Raw genomic sequence first — 20,476 nt, forward strand, 5'->3', positions numbered from 1 at the left:
CTGGAGCTTTAGACACTGATGGAGTAGCTACTAGGGCTGCATTGCATGGAATAGTCCAATAGAGGCCAACTTGAACACTGACAAAGAAAGAGAATGTGGAAGTGGTAGAATTACAACAGAACGCCAAACAGCGCAAGAGTTGTATAGGCTCAAGGTAAAAATATACGGAGTCAGGGCACATGAGAGGGGCTTAAGGAGCAGTGGAAATGGAGAAGAATGCAGATTGGTTGGGGTGATGAATCAGGGAAAACACAGTATTATGCAAACACCCACATTTTTGAAGACTTTTAAAACAGAGAAATGAGGAGAGCGTGTCTGCGTTTTTGTATGAGAAAAATCCTGGTGAAATCCTACAGACACCTCACCATACCCAACTGATAGCACCTGTGCTCAACTATTTTCTAGAAAATTAATTTATTAGATGGTGTAACACCTCAAACACTACCCCTGAATCTGTGCTCCTGGGCAGACACAACCACTTCGATTGTTAGCGACATGCTGTCACCTTGGCAGACAATCGTAAACACGGAGGAGGAGTGTGGCTCAATGGTTAGAGCGGCAGACCCTGAAGCAGAGTTCTGGCCAAGAACCAGGGTTTGATTCCCGCCTCGGCGGGGCTCGGGCTCAATTTCCTCGGACCTGTCTATTCTCGCCTCGGTGCCTAGTCTAATCATGGGCCCCACGCTGCAACTCTGGGCAATAGCTTGCTTAGCCTCCACACTGGCCCCAACAGCGCTAAGGATGCCTGGCTTCACCCTGGGGGTGCCCAGGAGTGGACACTTCACAGGGAAAGCCAGGAGGGGTTCCACAGCGGTATGAGTATCAGCGCCAGGAAACCGCAAAAAGGCGACCCCGCAAGGTGTCCGTCTGGTGACAGTGCGCTCTATAAGTACCTTGACATTTACATTTACATTTACAAACATGGTGGATTTTCATCTGCCATCCAGGTGGAAGTAGTTAAGTACACCACTTTATTAGATAGAAAATCTCCCACATCTAGCAAAATGTGTCTCATTAGCTTTGACCTCATGAAATGTCATTCAAAGGTCTACCTCGCAAACTTTGTATTTTAATGATCAGTTAAAAAAAATAATCTCGAGTCTGACCTTTACCCTCAAACTTACCGAAGGAGTATTCCGCTTTGAAGCCAGCTGCGGTCACCCAGCTGTCACTGTGGAACTGCAGCAGCAGTGCGTTTCCGGTGGAGACCAGATGTGGGACTTGGGTTTTGCCACAGTATTTGCCTATTGGCTTTGATGTGGAGTGGGGTCCATCGTTGATAATCAGGTAATCAGAGCCACATCCGGGGAAGTTCTCAAGATCGAACTGGGTGAAGGTCAATGAGATCTGTGAAATAGAGAATCACTGTGAGTGCAGCCCCTCCAGCTCACAGCACTTTCAACACCAGAGAGAGCACTCCCTGCACAAACCACTTCATTTCACCACTACCCAGCCCCTAACACCCACCTCGGTTTCACCCTCCTTCACAGCAGAGCCCAATTATTAGAGCACTTGTCAGACTATTGGCAGAAAGAGGGTACCGGCTGCAGGCCAACTACGTGTTATTTACACTAGCGCCACGCTGCTCACAACCGCAAGCGCCTTCATATTTCCAACTACCAGCACCCTGAACGCACTCACAAATGCACTCACACTTACACCCCCTTTTACACCTCTCCCTCTAAGAACGAGTCCCATGGTCCTCTCCAAACTAGTGCATTAATCATACTAACAACTAACACACTCCTTTCAACCACTGACGTACGCCTTTCAACTACCACCTCAGTCTTCGTTACCTATGCTAGTACATATCTCAGCTTTGTCCCAGTGAAAAGGCATACATACTCACTATCTATGCTGAAACCTAGTGGACTGCAAAGTCATAGCATGATTAACAGAAACGGAGCCCGGAATCTGGCAGAAGGCCTCAGCCATGTCTGTCCGCCCGCAAAAATCTTGTCGCTGCACATGTCATGCACCCTGCTGTAGTGAGGGGGGAGAACTTCACCCCCATACATTAGAAGATGGAATGCAATCATTCATTTGCTTAATTTACATAATATGAATTAACTCAGAGTCGCCACTGTAGGAGAGTAGGATCTGCTTCTTATGGTTACCCCGACTTTTTGCTGATGTAACACTGTTTTTCGACTTTAGTCTGGCTGGGGCCCTGCTATTTAGGACCCCAGCCTTGCTGATTCCTCTCTAAATGGATTTCTAGTACCTCAGGTACACAACAGATTGGATTCTGAGGCGCCCTTATAAGTCCCTAGTATATGGTCTACAATGTACCATGGGCATAGGTACCCCAGAGGCCTACCAGGGGATGCAGCATGTATTATGTCACCCCTGGGAAGCCCTCCAAAATGACACCACAAGTCTGCTACTGCAGCCCGGGTAAGGTGGTGCATGCACCCCTTACTGAGATATAGGTTCACTACATCTCACCTATCACTGCACATATAAACCTATCAGTCACCCCTATGGCAGGCCTTATCAATCCTGAAGGCAAGGTGCTTGGTTTTGTGTGAGAGGGTGCCTATCATGAGTAGAGCCCCTCTGCAGCCTTGGGAATCTCTTCTCCAGGGTTGTCTGTGATGCAGCTTGACCATATACTCTTAAGTGCATTATAACCAAACGGTAAATGCTAACTTAGGACTGGCTGCACGGAAACATGTCGTGTTTGGTGTCAAACACCTTGGAATCATACCCCCACACCAGTATGATCCCACCCTTCTAGAGGGAGAGGCATGACAGCACCAGTATACCCGGTACCAGCTTGAAAGAGCCCTGGCATCACAAAATGGATGCTGCAGCCACAGACACGAGTCTGGCCTCCTGCTGCTGACCGAAACTCCGGCAGGGGAGGCCAGGACAATAGGTTTCCTGTCACAGGGAGGTGTTACCACCTCCCAGACAGGCTTTAGTGTATTGGGGCTGGGTGGGTGCACTCTGAGAGTGCTCTGAAGTCCTGCACTAGGGGCACATTTGGTGTCCCTGTGCATTGTCCAGCTCAAACCGGTTGCAGGGGCTACCAGCCTCTGCTCTGGTGCGAGACTGGACACAGGAAATGGGTGTAGCCACCCCTCTTTCCAAACCCTCCCATAGGTGGGTCCCCTGAGTTAGTCCAACCCCTTCCTTGGGTATAAAGAAGGAACCTCTGTAACCAGAACTTTAGATATCCCTGGACGAAACTCTGAAACTGAATTCTGGAACTTCGACGATCTGCACAATGCCAGATGACTGAAAAATCTCCCTTGGAGTAAAAGAGTTACTCCCCTGCTTGGCAGGCACCAATTAAGTATCTGACCGGTGTGCATCTCCGAAGCTCCCGTCGGACTCCGAAGTAATTGCATCACAGGAGGTGGATTTCCAGACTTCCCCGAGGCCGACCCGAGACCCCAGCAATGCTGAGACCAATAGCTGACGTGGATAACGTGGAACCGGACAGCTCGAATCCAGCTCCTGGTTGTCCTCAACGCCTCCTGGTCCTTGTGGCTGAAGAGTCAAGCTTCCCCTCTTCTCACCTGAAGCACCTGACATCGGTGGGCATTCGTCTATCTTGCCCCTGGTCACTGGCAAGTGACCCAGACTCTGTCCCCTCTGCTTTCAGGTGCTTCACATCTTCGATCCAGGCATGGATCTCTTCGGACACTTCTCCTCTTCCCGGCAGCAGCAGTTTTCCGTCCCCTGCCATTGAAAACGACAACACGACCCAACACCATTTGACACCTATGCACCCGGTTCCCTGGGTGAGGTAACACGAGTACTCCAGTGCTCCCGTAGGTGCTGGCCCTAGAACCATCTAAGTTCAAAACGGTTTGTTCGTAGTCTACCTCTAAGTGTCCTTAAACCTTAAAATTCTAATCGCGACTTTCCCCATAGAAGCTAACGGTAGTTCGCGGCTGTGTTCTCACATTGCACACGGCCCCCGTGGGTCCCCTGTATCACTACCTTGGGTGGTTCCTTGGGGTCCCAGCGATTCTACAGGCTCTAGGCCTTGTGTCTAGTTAAGTCGTGGTTCTTATACCACTTTCTTAGTATATGGTTTGGTCCGACCCTAGGGTCTAATGTGTATTGTGCTAATTTACTGTAATATTTGAAGTGTAACTTATGTGCTTTTGCCTCTAGCCTCATAAAGAGACTAGAGGGGTGTGTTTAGAAATAAATACATATATTTCATATATACCTGGTGTGGTCTCCTTTCATTTAGCCACTCAAGAGGTTATAGACTGGTAAAACAAGCTGCTTTACATTCCTTCAAGACTTAGCCTGACAGGCTGCTCTCCATAGCTCCCACTAGGATAGCTTTCAATAAAGGTTGTCTTTAACCTATCATCAATACGGGGTTGTTTGGACTGATACAAGGTGCCTACTATAACTAGTGGACAGCATATACCAGGCCAACTTCTCACAGGCACTCATTAACTGACATGCTTATTTTGAAAAACAAAATAGAGATCCTCGACAGACTTCTGAACAATAATATTTAATAAAAACATACAGAAGTGGATCTAAAGCTTAGAGACTGGGAGACACAGGCTGCTGTGATTTGCCATTTTTCAATAGAGTCAAATTCCCTAGTTTTTGATGCTGTTGCTATCATCTCATTTGTAATAAGGGATTTATATATTTGATAGAGTGAGGAGTGGCATAGAGCGAGGAGCGGGGGAGAGCACCCCAAGATAGGAATCAGAGGTCTTAAATGCCCCAGGGGACGCATAAGGACTACACGTTTACTGACGTAAAATATCAAATCATGGTGGAGGGGATTCATTTTATTCCAACCCACTCTACTCCAGCCTCTTCCTGACATAGGAGTTTCACCCAAAAATAATACTTGCTGGAACCAATTCACTCCCTATGATGATTGCTCTATTCTCAACTTGCTTACTACTCTGAAACCCTCTAACCACTTCAGTGGCCCTCTACCCTCCAGCTTCTTCAATAAAATAATAGGGTCCTAAGTCCCCCTGAGAACCAAGATAGTAAATGCCTCCCTACATCAAGGTATGATTCCTGAATGTCTGAAGGCAGGGCAGGTTTCGCCCATTCTCAAAAACCCACGGCTGACCGAGAGGACCGCAATAACTTTCGCCCGATCACTTGCATCCCAACTCTATCGAAGCTCCTTGAGAAATGTGTTTTTGTTCAACTATGTAACCACATTGATCAATTCCAGCTCTTGGATCAATTCCAATCGGAGTTTCGCCAGGGTCATAGTACTGAAACGGCTATTATTCATATAGTAGATGGCGCCCTAAAAATTCTTGATCAGAATGAAGCCTGCCTTCTAATCCTCCTGGACTTATCTTCAGCGTTTGATACGGTCAGGCATGATAACCTCCTAGAATTACTGGAATGAAGGATGGGTCTCTCCGGCCCTGTTTTAAATTGGTTTGCCTCCTTTCTCAACAACAGAACACAAAGATTTAAAGTAAATCACTCCCTTTCCAACTCCTTGCCATCCGCTCTTGGGGTTCCTCAGGGATCTGCTCTCTCTCCGCATTCTCTTCAACTTGTTCATGGAGCCTCTTATGGTTTTACTCAATTCTTCCAACATTCAGTATCACATGTATGCTGATGACACCCAACTTTACTTGAAAGTCTCCTCCTCTGACGACATCAAATCACTGTACTCGACCTTACTCAAAACTCAACACTGGCTGACTACCCATCATCTTAAGCTCAACTCCTCCAAAACTGAATTCCTCCTGAAAGACGGCCATCATCACTGATTACTTGAAACACTTAACAGCTCTCAATTGTACCCCTCACATTATTGACTCGATTAGGTCTCTTGGACCTATACTTGACAAGTCATTGAGTATGCAGGAACACATTAGTGCAGCCACCAAAGGGGCCAACTTCCACATGTCTATTCTAAGAAAGATAAAACCCTTCCTTCCCCCTGATGACCTCAAGTCTGCTGTGCAAGCTCTAGTAATCTCCAGGCTAGAGTATGGCTGTGCAACTCTATGTGGGCTACCCAGATACAAGTTGGCTCCGCTCAGGGCTTCCCTGAATTCAGCTGCAAGGCTCATCACAGGGGCCAAAAGAAATAGCCACATATCACCGGTACTGAAATCTTTAAACTGGCTACCTTTGGAGGCTAAGATTGATCTCAAGATTGCGTGCATGACACACATGGCCCTTCACTTCAACACCCCGATGTACTTATCCCAAAAACTGGAGCTCTCTGGCGGGAGCCGATCTTCTAGGAGTTCCACCACTCTGTTTCTGAAACCTCAAAAATTCCAGAAAACATATAACCGGGCATTTTCTGGTATGGCCTCGAGAATCTGGAACTCCCTGCCTCCTCACATTAGACTGATTACCTCTACGGCGTCTTTCAAAAAAGAAGTGAAAGCCCTATGGATGAATGCCCTTATTTGACGGCACCTCCTTCCATTGCTTGTTTGCTTGTGCTCATCTGCTGTTGGTTTGTTGCTCGTATATGCTTCATTATTTCCTGCTTAATATTTTACTGTTCCTCTATCGTTTACAGTACCCTGCTTATCATTGTTGTTGTTGTTTTACCTGCAACTCTGTTTTCACCTCTGTACAGCTGTAAAGCGCTCTGATACCCGCTTGGGTCGCGTTCACGCTATATAAAACTTTATAAATAAATAAATGTATATTTGAGTTTCCTGGTCCCGCCCCCTTTTATACCTCAACAGGATCATCCCAGGATATGTTAGACTGGTGCCAATTGCACAGAACAGTTGTTTTTATGATCTCTGGAAGTTGTCAAATAACTCAAAGAGAAAAATCACAGAAGAGAGTGTAGTTTATAGAAAGAGACGTGTATTTAATAAACGGCTTGTGTACAGAAAAAGTGCAATCCAGGCAAATTGATATTTTGTCTCTAAAATGCTTTCTGTACATGGAAATAGGACAGCTTTTCATGCCTGTTGCTGTTATTTGGTGCCACCACAAGGAGGCACCTTAAGACTGCTGCATTACGTCATCCTCCATTTCAGTATTTAAGTGTATGTAGGACATGAGTATGCACAGAAATATGAGATTCAGCCTTTATCTTAAGCAAGTGACTAAGATTCCTAAAGACTTCTTTCCAGACTGTACTGCACATACCTTGTATCCTGCTGGAGCCAGAATGGTCATGACACAGTCCATGTCGTTGGAGTACTCCAGGGGGTACTCGGGTGAGGTGACCATACCATTGTCTTTAGTGGAGGTGCTGTCACATGTCGCTGCAAGAAGATGGGACAATAACAAAAAGTTTACATATGTTTATCAAGGAAATTACAGAATGCAGTGAGGAAATAAAGAACAAAACTAAGCAGCATCCAAAAGAAATGAGGCAGCAGGGAGGTCCGCTCCCAAAGGGTTGTGGGCGTAACATTGCATAGGCCCCCACGCAGCCTCGGCATTACGTGGGGGCCCCTGCTCTACAGGGGCCCCTCCAAGCAGTAGCGCACATAGTACTACATTCGCTAACAGCAGGGTCTGTGACGTCTGTCTGGGATCAGTCGCGGCCGGCATGACTCACGGTTGCAGGGGTCTTGTGGAGGAGAGAGGTTTATTTTAAAATAAAAAAGCTAACTTATCTTCGCACCCGCAACCCGCATTTTCTCGTCGCCAGTTCTGCTCGGTGCCTGCTCCTGCTCTCCTGCCTCCCACAGGAACAGAAAGCAGGCAGCCTCCCTCCCCTCCCCTAAGCCAATCACAATGCTGCGAAAGCAGCGTTGTGATTGATCGGGACGCCGACTAGCCAGGCGCCTTTGGGGAGGCCATTTTCTCCATGTAGGCTGCATGCTGCCAACATGGAGAAAAGGCAGAGTGCGCATGACTGGTTTGGTCGGCCCCAGAGGGCAGACCAAACAGTCAGCACTCTCAGCAGTGGGCAGGCAACTCCTCCTCTGCGCTAGAACAGATATGGCCACCCGCCCGCCCCCAACCAAACACTTCTGCTTTCTCGCAGTGCGAGAAGCAGAAACATAGAATTGTAATTCTTAGCATTTTATGTTTCTGCTTCTTGCACTGTGAGAAAGCAGTGGGGCGATACTCCTCCTCCCTAGTGGAGGAGCCGCCCCTGTTTGGCATGTAGTTTTAACGTTACGCTCGCCAACGTTGCCACTTATCCTCACAAATTAAGTGGTGCGTGCATACTGGCTTCATGGTGCGTGCCACTCAGATGCATGGTCTTTATCCTTAGGGTGGGGCATAGGGAGGGACAGGGTTAAGTGGTATTGCATGCGCAATTGAAACTGTAGGTGATGCGGCCGGTGGGTCTGAGGTACTGTGAGGGACCGTGAGGCCATAATTTCATAATTGCTAGCCATGGTCTTCTGCCGCTCACCTGTGCCTGCCACTGAAGCTGCCAGACTCAGGTGAGTCGGAGTCTAGGAGACAAGGGCATAAAACGTAACATAGGGCCCCGCGCTCCAGCCTCTAGGGCAGTGTTTTCCAAACAGTCTGTCGCGACACGTTAGTGTGTCGGCTGCTGTCTGTAGGTGTGTCACAGTCTAGGCATCATGCAGGACGGTACTGCACATGCTAATGTGATGTGATTGGAATCAGAACATCGCTGCTGCTCACTGCCACCCTCCTGCAAACCTGTTGAAGCATCCGTCAGCGGCAGTGCCGGTGAGTAGACTGCCGGTGCCTCCTGCAGTGCAGCGCTCTGCGCAACCCTTGCAGTCCTGTTCAATCTAGGGCAGGGGGAGGCTGGCAGCACCATCACCAGAGGCCATCCGGCTCTCACTGCTGCTGCCCTCCTGCAGACCTGTGGAACCTATGGCGGTGTGTAAAGACTGCAGTGGCTCTCGCTGCTGCTGCCCCTCCCAGACTCCCGCCCGCCATAGACGCTTTCAAGGTTACGCAGAGGGGGCCGACAGCAGCATTCCCAGCGAAGCAGCTCCACATGCTTGCGGCTCCTGCGGCGCTCGCTGCTGCTTCACCCCGGTAGACCTATTCAAGCTTGCGCGCATGAATCTCAAATATTTCAAGTTCAAGTGGGTTGATCGATAATTCAACATTTAGAGGCGTGCGTCCTGCAAGCGCCTCTAAATGTTGAATTATCGAACTCGCACGGAGGACAACTATAATAGAAATAATTGAGACTCAAGTTCGCCTCTGGGCATTTCAAATATCCCTGAAAGCGGTTTCATTAGATCAACCCGCTTGAACTTGAAATAATTGAGATTCATGCGCGCTTCTGGGTGTTTCAAATATTGCTGAGAGCGGTCTCAACAGATTGAGCTGTTACCACGTCATTTGAACTTGATGTAACATGATGGGGACTTAGCCACACAGACCAGACCCACACTTGTCATTGTTGACTATTTAACCAGGATTCACTCTGGTTACTGATAGGCTGTCAACCCTCTTCCCCATCATTGTCCTGATGAAGACCCGCATTGACCACTCAATAAAGCATATATTGGGTTGAAACGTTGACGGCACCTCTTGGTCCAGATCAAGACTCTGCGTGCAAAGATTAATTTGGATAAAGCAGCAGAGTCATTGTTTTTCCCGTTAGACACTCTGGCCTCCCATGTACATATTTCTTGCACTCTGTGTATAATACGCACCTAATTTAATCACTGAGCACATATGTCACATGATCACACAGGACTTTAAATGTCATATTGTGTTGACAGCAATTTACCAATTGTGTGGGTATATATAAATGATAGAATTTATATAAAATAACATAATACCTACCACTCAGTAATTTCTTTGTATTTTTTGTGTGTTCTTCATGTCCAAAATTGCTTTGACATCTAAGTGTGTGAATAGCAGTAAATAATATAAATAATTGAATTAAATGTATATGTAATAGTTGCCTACACCCGACAGAACCATTGTTTTTCCTAACAGATGCAACCAGTTGAGCAGAATCCTTTGTTGATGGTGTCGCTGTCGATGGTAGTGTCGTCGATGGATGGTCGTCACCAGAGCGTTCGTTGACGAGTCACTCGTCGATGGTATCTTCGTTGGCAGTATCTTTGCCTATGATGTCTCCGCTGACAAAAGTATGTTGACGGTCGTCAATGATTTAGCTGTCAATGATGATCCCGACATCAGCGGGCTTGTAAAGAATGAGACTCGCCTCAATGGTATAGGACCCAATATTGCTATCGTAGTCACAGTTGTTTTCGTCGACGGTGCAAATGATGTGATGCTTGTCGTCATCGATGAGTGTGGTAACGTCGTCAGCAATGCTTTTTTGCCAGATCTATGCCTTAAAGGGACTGAAGAAGAGGATCTAGGATGGTCTTTGTCCTTACTGGAAGGTGTAGTTGGCACAGATAAAGCAGGCTCTGAGGAGTGCTTCCTTTCTTTCTCTTTCTTAGAGTCCTTGGTCCATGAGAAGGTTTGTGGTGATTCCTACCTTCTGCAGAGGAACTTTCCTGCAACCTGGCTCATTTGTGAGACTTAGAGGATGTATCACTGTCGTCCTCTGAAGAAATTGCCTGGTGTTTAGTGGCATGGAGCCACAAAAACCTTCCTTCTCTAACCTTGAGATTTTATTATTTTTAAAGTAAGGCAGATTTTGTATTCCCTTACCTCATGTTTAGGATGCAGATAATATATACATTCCTTATGTGGATTACCCACATGTACTCTTTTTCTGCCACAGGTTTGACATGTGCGGATAAGGCATTTCTTGTCATAATGTCAAGTTTGTAGGAAATTCAAGTGGTTGTAGGAACATAACGGAGTAGAACTCAGGGAGAATCTCTTTCATGCAGCGTGCGCTAAAAATATGAGGGAATCTGCCTCTGCTGGGAATGTTTTAGAGGGTGCTGACAGCTGATTGGTTGTACCCAAAATGTGGTCCTTTTTACAATAGGACATAGATAGGTTATCAAATACGTGGCCTGGGCCATTATAGCCTATGCTATTTGGTAAATACTACGTGATTATTTTACTGTGGGACTCCCATCTCGACAACAGGGAATGATTCAAGCAGTTGAATCGATGAAAGATACCCTAATACTGGATACCAATTAGTTCAGTGGGGCTACTGGTTGCTGCCAGTAATTTGGTGTTTTCAGAGCTGCCTCTGTCATGGTACCCTCCGAATAGCTAACACTTTTCAAGAATGACAGGGTCAGCATGATTTACGCTGTGTGCTTCTCTCCTCAACTTGCCATTATCATCATGTTAACTTTCAATGAGAAGTTAACGTTAAAGAGTTTCTAATTCTATCAAAGTGTCTCCTGCCTGCAAAGCAGTAAAGAGGGAGAGGGTTAAAGAAATTATTTTCTGTTAGAAAGCCTGAGCCATCTTCAACTGTTTTCTACAGTTTGTAATCCAGAAACTTATTTAGGAGGCAGTGTTAAGAACAACTTGCGCTTTGCACAACTCTGCATCAAGGAGGTGTATTATGGGTGGTTCCATGACTGGGTGGTTCATGTGCAGTCCCATGCAACCAGTGCTTTAAATGAGCAGGTGCTGTCTGGTACTGAGCGCCTGCACTTCTAAAATGTGAAAGGGAGAGTACCTGCACTTCTCAGCCCTGGCCCACTAATTTTAATGGGAGACTACCTGCTCTTCTTAGCACTGGTACTCTACTTTTAATGGTACAGTGCCAGCATTTCTCAGGTGTAAAAAATCACTCTAGATCATAGAGTACTTGCACTTTTATATTTCCATTTCAAGCATTACAAGCACGCAGCCATGTTTTTGGTGCAAGTTCCTATTTGATAGCATATTTGTGGCTGGGGATTTGCACCAAAAAAAAGAATATATATACATATACCTCCTTCAAGGTATCACTCATGCACTCACCTAGAACTCACTCGTCTCGCGCAGTACAGCGCTCACACACTTATCATTCATCCTCACCCTGAGTAAGCTCACGGGCAGTGAGCTGAACCTGCTGCAGATGTGTTATACAGCACAGAGATTATTCTGATCTGATCCAATTAGCTACAGGTGACCGCTTCTTGACACCTCACAATGACAATCAGATACGGGATTCTTTTACCAAAGTCCATTCCAGGAGATATTTCCACTATTCTCTACCCTTTAATCTATGCCTACTAAGGGCCATTACCTTTAAACAGGTGTCTATTTCAGAATGGACAACTCAGTGCAGTAATCACAAAAGTGGGATTATGAACAAATGAAATACCATAAATGGACCTGCAGAGAGATCAAAATAGTGTGCATATCTCTCACCTCTTAGTCCATCAGATTGCTAAGCACTGCATCCTACTGCACAATAAGCTGCATGCACCCCACTGGTTCTCATACACCACATAGAATGGAAACACTACAAAATAGCATCAAAACAAATACAGCGCCCTTCCAATCACACACCCAACACATATTGTAGCTTGCTACTCATAATGTCAACGGCAAACACTTCAGTGCTCCACATAGGGTTAGTAGGCCCTCTATAATGATATACAATACAACACATTTAAGACCGCTCTATCCCCTCATCTCCTGTCTTCTTGGTTCTGTCCCATTGACTCCTGCCTCCTTGCATCCGTCCATTCGTTCATGCCTTTTTGCATCTATCCCTTCAACTCCTGCATTCTTGGCTCTTATCATACTCATCCAACTGTTGAGTGCTTACCTCCTACATACCATCCCTTCTTCTATTTCCTTCTTGTACCTTTCCCTTGAGTACACACCTTCTTGCATCTATTCCTCCAGTGCCTGTTTTAAAGTATTCCTTACACCAACTCTTCACATCAATAGTTGGTGTGGTATGTTTAAGCTACTGTAGTGTTCAGTAATAATGCTTTGTATTTTCCTTCTTTCTATGCAGTATTGGTGGAACAAAACCCCAAATTACAATCTTTGTGGCGTGCACGAAAATATTCTTACTGCTACCTTCATAGTCATGCACTCTACCACCACATTGACTTTCTACAATTACATTTTACTCAAAGAAATGAGTAACTGCCAAGAAAGTACTTAAACGGTGCTCAAAAGCAGCAAAATAAATCAAAACAAGAGCAGTTTAAAGGCAAATTCATGAAAATTGACTCTATGTTTAGGTGTCCCGGTGATCATGGTGCATCATCAACTCGTGCATCATTAGCGGAAGGCGATGCAGCTGCATCATCAACAGGAGACAAAGCAGCATTGCCACAATCCCAATTGGTCCCAGCACATGACTAAACATTACAATGCTCAGATCAAACCACAGATGTACCTTTCAGCATTAAAGCACCAATTATGCCAGCACTGCAGGCAACAGCAACTACTGTAAATGTAGAAAGCAAAAGTACAAAATCTGTGTCAGCAGTACCTCCATCCATAACAGAAGCAGTGGGAGAAACTGCAAGTGCACCAGCTAGGCCTACACCACTACCAGTGACTGAGAATAAACATCACCAGATGAATCTCTGAGTCTACTATTACAAACAAGTGACAGAAGTGCTGAAAGTATAAGCACAACAGATGTATCACCGCTGCTGCCAGTGGCTAAAGAAACTGAAGCACCTCCAAATGTGCAACTTGTTTCAGCATTATTGGCAAACATTGAAGAAGAAAGTGAATACATTAAAAGTGAGTTTGTCGAATTACAATTGGAAGAACCAGAATCAAGCAATAATTACCTTTGCAAGGATTTGTACCTAAGTGCTAGAGGGAACTTTCCACACAAACCTTGGCATGATACCGAGTTATGAAGGTTTGTCTTGAGAAGTGGCCCATGCAAGCCTAGACAACCCTTCCCATGAGATAATAAAAACAGGTGCTTTTCCACAAAGTACTACTGCAATGCAATAGGACTGGAGAGGTTGTGCTACATTTTAAACATGGACAGTGCATACTGTGAACCTTGGTGGCTTTTCAGAGATAGAAAACTGTCATCCTATCAGCAAGCATGGGTTAATGTTATTAAAGCATGGCAAGGCCTGTCTCAAAAAAATTAAAGAACATGAAATGACGCGCTCACATTTAGTAGCTTGTGCTGTACATGGTAGATGGAGGCAAGATGAGACGATTGATAGACAACTGGAATCAATCTACAAAGAGCAGGTGAACTATCAGACACAAATTCTGAGGAGGTTCATCGATGTTACACCTCTGTTGTAAACTTGCAATTTACCTTTCAGAGGACATAAAGAAAAACTGAAAGAAAAAGATGATGGGAATTTTTGGGCAGTCATTGAACTTTTGGCAAAATATGATAACAAAAGAGGGTAGAGTTAAATATTTGAATCCTGCTATTCAAAATGAGCTTATTAAAATGCTTTCAAACAAAGTACAAAATGAGATAGTAAGTAAAATAAAAAATACACAAGTTTACCCTGTTATAATGAACACAATGCAGTGCATTAAAAAAGAAGACCTGATTATCCAATATGTAACACTGGGCCTTAATACTGAAGAAATTCCAGCCGAAGTCAAAATTAATGAAAGCTTTGTTGGCTTCCATAAAATCACAGACCAAAGTGCCGTGGGAAAGCAACAGAACTTGTAAACATCAAAGAGGACAAAGGCCTAGTACTTAATAAACGTAGGGGGGGATATGATGGTGCCACCACAATGAGCAATGAATATATAGTGGAGTACAAACAAGAATACGACAGAAAGAACCCAATGAAATCTATCTACACTGTGCTGCTCATAATCTAAAATTAACATTAAATGATGCCTGTGTGCACATTCCTGAAATTGCTGAATTTTATGACATTCTACAGAAAGTATATTTATTCTTCAGTCAAAGCATCAAACAGTGGGAACTACTTGTGATTACAAAAGAGAGCACAACTCATTCAAAGCAATCACTGAAGAGACTCTGTTCAACACGTTGGGCATCCAGACATAATGCTCTCCATGCTCTACGCTATCATTTTAGGGATATCATGAAAGCACTCAATACCATTTTACTGCAGTCTAAAAAGGTTGATGAGTGCACAGAAGCTCGGGGAAATGCATGGAGACTTTTGGGTTTGTGTTAATGGTTGTAATCCAGTCCAAAGTGCTAGAGACGATGAATATTGTGTCCAAACTGCTTCAGTCTAAAGACCTGAACCTTTTACAAGCATCAAATATGTTAAGTAGTGCAGCTGATATGTTTACCAGTTTCAGAGAATAGTTTGAAGATGTTAAAAGCTTAGCATCTGCACCTGCAGCTGCATGGGGAATGCAATTGCAGTTTACACAAAAACGACCACGTCGCAAAAAAAGCACTTCGATGAACTCTGTGAAAACCAAAGGTTATGCAATCCCAGAGACAATTTTAAGGTGTCTGTGTTTTATGCTAACGTAGATATTGTTGAACACCCTAATTCAACGCTTTTAGTTCATGATGCCTTGAGAAATCCTCAGAGCTACTGAGGTGGTTTGTAGCCGTCATGATCCTGGCAGCTCATTTTGAAAAAGACTTGTCCCTAGAGTTTCCACAACAAATCATCTCATTAAAAGCAGTGTTGGAACAACCTAAACAACTTATCTCAGGTGGCACAATAAGGGATCTAGCTGATTTTTTTTTTAGAAACAATGCAATTCTACCTTTTTCCAACAATTCCAGTTACTGTAGCCGCGGCAGAAAGGTCATTGTCAAAGTTAAAATTGATCAAGAACTATCTCCGAAGCACAATGATGCAGGAAAGGCTGTCTGCACTTGCAACATTAAGCATTGAGAGTGATCTGGCAAAAAAATTAAATGTGAAATCTCTAACAGAAGAGTTTGCACGAAGGAAGGCAAGGAGATAACAATTCTTTGGGTCAAGTACATCTCTCTAATTCAGTAAACCAAGCAGTAGTAGTCTTCAGCCACCTATCTAATTTATCAGTCACCCTTCCTGGTGTTAGCAGCCTTTAGCCTCGTATCCACTTTTTAAGTATTATTTTCTGTTTTACAAGACTTCAAACTCTACAATTAATTACTTCAGGCTCCTGAAAGTACTTTTTCAACTCATAGTATGATTTTCTAAATGTATCTGTCCTTTGAATCCCTCGAGGAAGCTGTAAGTAATATGACATTCTGCCAGTATATCACACTTTAAATATTGTGCAGTTTTATATAGGCTACCTCAATGTCCAGAAGATACATTTCTAGAAGCAAGAAGAAATGTATTCAGGTTGAAATAATATGTGTGCCTTAATGCACAAACAATAGGGGAATTCGTTTGACTACATAGGTTTGAATGTTTCATGCTGTTGCCTGCTGTACTTGTTATTGTTTTATCAGTCACTCTAAGATATTTGCACCTTCATGCACAAACCAAAAGGGCATTGGTTGATTAAACTGGTTTGATTTTTGATTCTGCTGCTTGCTGTACTTGTAATTGTTTTGCCAGTCATTTTGAAATATATGTACCTTCAAAAAGGGAAATGTTAGTCTAAGCTGGTATGATTCTTGCATGGTGCTGTACTTGTTATTGTTTACCAGTTGCTTTGAAATATGTGTACCTTTATACCAAACCAAACCAAACCAAAGGAGGAGTTGTTTGACTAACCTGGCTTCATTTTTGCATACTGCTGGACTTGTTTTTATCACGCACTTTGAAAGTATTTACCCCTTGATGCAAGAAGAAAGGGGGATTGTTTTACAAAACATGCTTGATGATTGTATATTGCTGGACTGGTGATTACTTTATTATGCACTTTGAAAGTATTTGCACTTTTAATTTGCTTTAACAACTACAGTTTGTATAGATTCTGTCATTAGGTACTTGCTGATCAGGTTTATTTTTATTCTACATGCTGCATCAATGTTCTGAAGCATTCAGTTTTCATCCACATTTGCCAGTCTATATTGTCCTGATTAATAATTAAAGACATGACAGTAGAAATTTAAATTGCCTCCTTAATTCACGTTATTATCATGCACAACCCTTGAAAGTCACAAGTGTGTGGTATGCATATAATTCACCAGTCTATTTCTCTTGGATTTTGCAGGATACTGACTTATATCTTGTGTACTCCTAATGTATATTGTCAGTCGATTCTATGAAATTACAGGTTTGGGTTTGTCTTTCAAAGTTTCAAGTTATTGTCCATCAATGTAAATTCTAATTCAGACCTGACATAGTTGTTCTTTGCTCTTCAACGATAGGCAGTTCCTGAGACAATAGGATCGCTCCATGGCATTGTTCTGATTGCTGTCTCATTTAAATAATCTGATCTTGACAATGTTACAAATGGTGTAGTTTATATGTTAAGATTATTTCCCTCTTCATTATTAAATCTTTGAGCAAGACAATATAGAGGCATTGCATTAAATGTTGGAGATTTCAAATTAAAATATATCAGATTGTGGGTCAGTGGGGCAAAGTGGTAGGTTGTGGGCCAGGCCGCCGGGGGGGCCTCCATGTATTTTGGAGGGGGACCCCCTCAAGTTTCCTTAAGCCACTCCAAAGGGTGACTTGAAATACAATGCCTGAGGAAGAACAGGCTTACCTGTTCTATAAGAGGCTTGGAAACCGCGTGCTGAGATGGCCCCATCACTGACAAACTCCACCAGCATCACGCTTCCAGAAGACACAAGGTCCGGGAGATCCAACTTCCCACAGGCCTTCTTCAGTACAAATGGGGATGATGTATTGTCTCCATCGTAAACATTGATAAAGTCAGCAGAGCAATCTGCGGTGAGCTGGACATCAAAGGTATTGAACTTCAAAGAAATCTGGCATGGCAGAAACAAAAAGTTATGGCCATAAATGCAACTGAGACAAGAAAAGCACATTGAATACTGCCAATAACCTATACCTGACCAGTCACAGGGTGATGAGCAGAAGTCAGTAAACATCATTGAAATCAGCATTCTGGTTCACTGAAAGAATATTACAGGGTTTAAGGCTTGACTAAGGCTTGGCAAAGGCCACGTTAGGAATGGTCACTCATTCGCAATGATTAGGGATTAAATTGCTTTGGCACTGACTAATTCAGCTTCGCATTAGCAGTGATCAAACTGTGCCACTCTCAAGCTGAATCAAATGGCATAAATATATGTTCCAGGAGCCATCAGGAGCTCTGCATTGCTGCCAACTTTTACCACTTAACCCTTTCTGGCCTAAAGAACTGTGGAGACAGAGGTTGATCTTGACACTACCAGCAAAACTAAATGTCCCACTGCCCATTGGGACAATCCAACATGGGCCTCTATTCTTTTCCACCAGAATATAGGGCTACAGAGGTGGGTACATGTGACACCACTAATGAAACTACATGTCCCAAGGGCCATCACGACAGGGCTGTGCTACTGCCCGCTGTGACCCATGATCCCTTACTCCAAAGAAGCATGCTGCAAGACAGTGCGTTCAGTGAGGTGCTACAGAAGGATGAGATGATCCCTTGAGAGATACAGATGATCACTGGAGCATTTCCAGGAGAAGAGGCAGAGACCAACCACTCTTCCTCGTCTCATCGGGTGTGTCTTGGCGTGCCACAATGTTTTGTCGCTATCTAATTTCTAAAGCTTCAGCTTAGGTAGCTTCTCTGCCAATTGCAACCAGTCTCAAGGGTAAAACATGGAAACTACCAACAACAGCTAGTAACAATCAGCTGTAACTTTTGTTGGTCTTTGCCACTCAGACTGTGCCTGTTCCAACCACCTGTTTAATGCAATAGTAAATACTCGTACCGTTCTGCAGAACTATGCCACTCTCTCTATTTCAGTCTGCCAGCTGCAATGGACTTCTCGAGACCCAGGATATCTGACTCATCTCAAGACATTTGCGTTGAACCTCTGAAAAGTCGCCATCAAACGCTGGCAATGGAGCGCCTCTTAGAGAAAACTCCTTTATTCACCACACCTTAAAGGCTCACTACTCCAAGCAACTGAAACGTAGCATGAAGGCACAAAGCAAAGCACTTACGTAAATAATTATATAAATTGTGCAGGTAAGGAACCTAAATAGGGCAGATGCCCTATGCGTCAAAGTTATTGGAGGTTACAGAGAGACCACTGCCAATAATTATCAACCAATGGGGCTGGTGATAACTCCACAGACTTTTAGTGGCTGCTTCACCTCTAAATGATAGTTTGTAGGGTCGGTAAGCCCACTTTACCATGGGCCATCCACTCAGCCAACTCTGAACGAGGCACTATAACATATAGATGAAGGAATCCAGACTTTTTTTATACAACTGTTAAATAATTTTACAATGCTTTACTGACAGTCATGCCAGGAATCTGATTTTGCACTTTTACTTAAAGGAAAGCAAACTTCTGAAGTCACCTTGTTTGATGTAGGACGGATCAGCCACCGGCAGTTTGCTCCATTTTGGTACGCGCCTGGAAAGTTGGGTGTTGAAAAGGATCCCTGTGGATCAGACAGCAGGGAGCTGCAGCGATCTAATGAAAGACAGCAACCAATCAACAGCAGACAGACAGACATATTATGATAAACATTAAAGAGGGCGTACTAGAAATGCACTTCCACCTAAACAGGGTTACTGCTGCAAAACACATGGGGGCATATTATCAAAGAAGAGCGATAAACATCGCTAAGCGCACTTAGCACTTTTCTGTTTATCGCCGTCTATCGCTGAATTACATCGCCGTGTTAGCGGCGTATTATCAACGCTTTGCAAACAGGCGATGTAATTCCAGCGATAGACGGCGAGAAACCGAAATATCGCCTGAAATCCAGCGATGATTATGGAGATGCTTGCTGATAGCGGAGTGTGGTCATAACATGGCGATCCACCTCCCATTATCAGCATAGCTAAGTAAAAGAAAAAGCAGACGTTAAGTTTATGCGATAACCGCGGTTAGTGCGGTTTGTTTTATCGCTGAGGCTGCATTGTTAATAGTGCGGAGTTGTGTTTGCCACGTTAATCATGCAGACATTGTGAGGAACGCCCACTTTGCATGTCATTAGCGATAATAATCGCTGACATGCAAAATGGAGAAAAAACGGCTACTAAATCAAGGAAACACGCGTTAGCGTGTCCTTGATATTAGAGCGATATTTAAATCGCCGCTTTTCGGTCGAAATCGGCCGATAAAGCGGCGAAAATTGACTTGATAATATGCCCCATGGAGAGTTGCACCAAAATAAAAGTACTTTAGCTAGAGCTTCCAAACATGGGCTTCAACAACTGTTTTGAAACAAGCTTTGTAAAAGCCGACAGGTTTGGCTTCAATGTGCTGACATATAGTCACAGCATTTGTGCATGGTTGTATTTGCATGTGTTAGTACATTAAAGCCAGAACTATTAGCTTTTGCAAAGTTTTTTTTTCTCCTTGAAACCAAAAGAACAATGGATAAGAGACAGATAGAGAAAACAATGGAAATATCCATAAACGGGAAAAGAACGAGAAATAAACATTAAAGGAAACTCAATAGGAAAAAAGAACGATGTATAAAGTGAAATAGGTAAACAAGCATTGGCATAGCCAATAGGTCTCGCTTTTGGACCTTATAAGTATTTAGTTATGCAGCACAATATCCTTGGTGCAACCACATCAACTGTTGCATGGCTAAACACTTATAAGGTCCCAAAGGCGAGACCTATTGGCTATGCCAATGCTTGGTGTGGTTATGTGAGTGGTTGTGTGTGGTTGTACGTGTGTGTGTGGTTG

The 20,476-nt window shown here is 44.0% G+C and overlaps 1 protein-coding gene across 5 annotated transcripts in view; it reads right to left on the reverse strand.

Moving 5' to 3' along the window:
- Positions 1 to 20,476, reverse strand: part of LOC146859681 (astacin-like metalloendopeptidase) — a 448,848-nt gene that overhangs the window by 167,139 nt on the left and 261,233 nt on the right. For all 5 annotated transcript variants that reach the window (XM_085646280.1, XM_085646283.1, XM_085646285.1 and 2 more), the window contains 4 exons: positions 19,128 to 19,243; positions 17,347 to 17,572; positions 7,096 to 7,214; positions 1,125 to 1,347 (listed from right to left, as the gene is read on the reverse strand). In XM_085646280.1, the coding sequence (XP_085502406.1) occupies positions 1,125 to 1,347; positions 7,096 to 7,214; positions 17,347 to 17,572; positions 19,128 to 19,243 (684 nt within the window). The remainder of the gene's footprint in view (positions 1 to 1,124; positions 1,348 to 7,095; positions 7,215 to 17,346; positions 17,573 to 19,127; positions 19,244 to 20,476) is intronic.

Source organism: Triturus cristatus, chromosome 3_1, assembly GCF_964204655.1.
Source record: "Triturus cristatus chromosome 3_1, aTriCri1.1, whole genome shotgun sequence".
Lineage (NCBI taxonomy): Eukaryota > Metazoa > Chordata > Amphibia > Caudata > Salamandridae > Triturus > Triturus cristatus.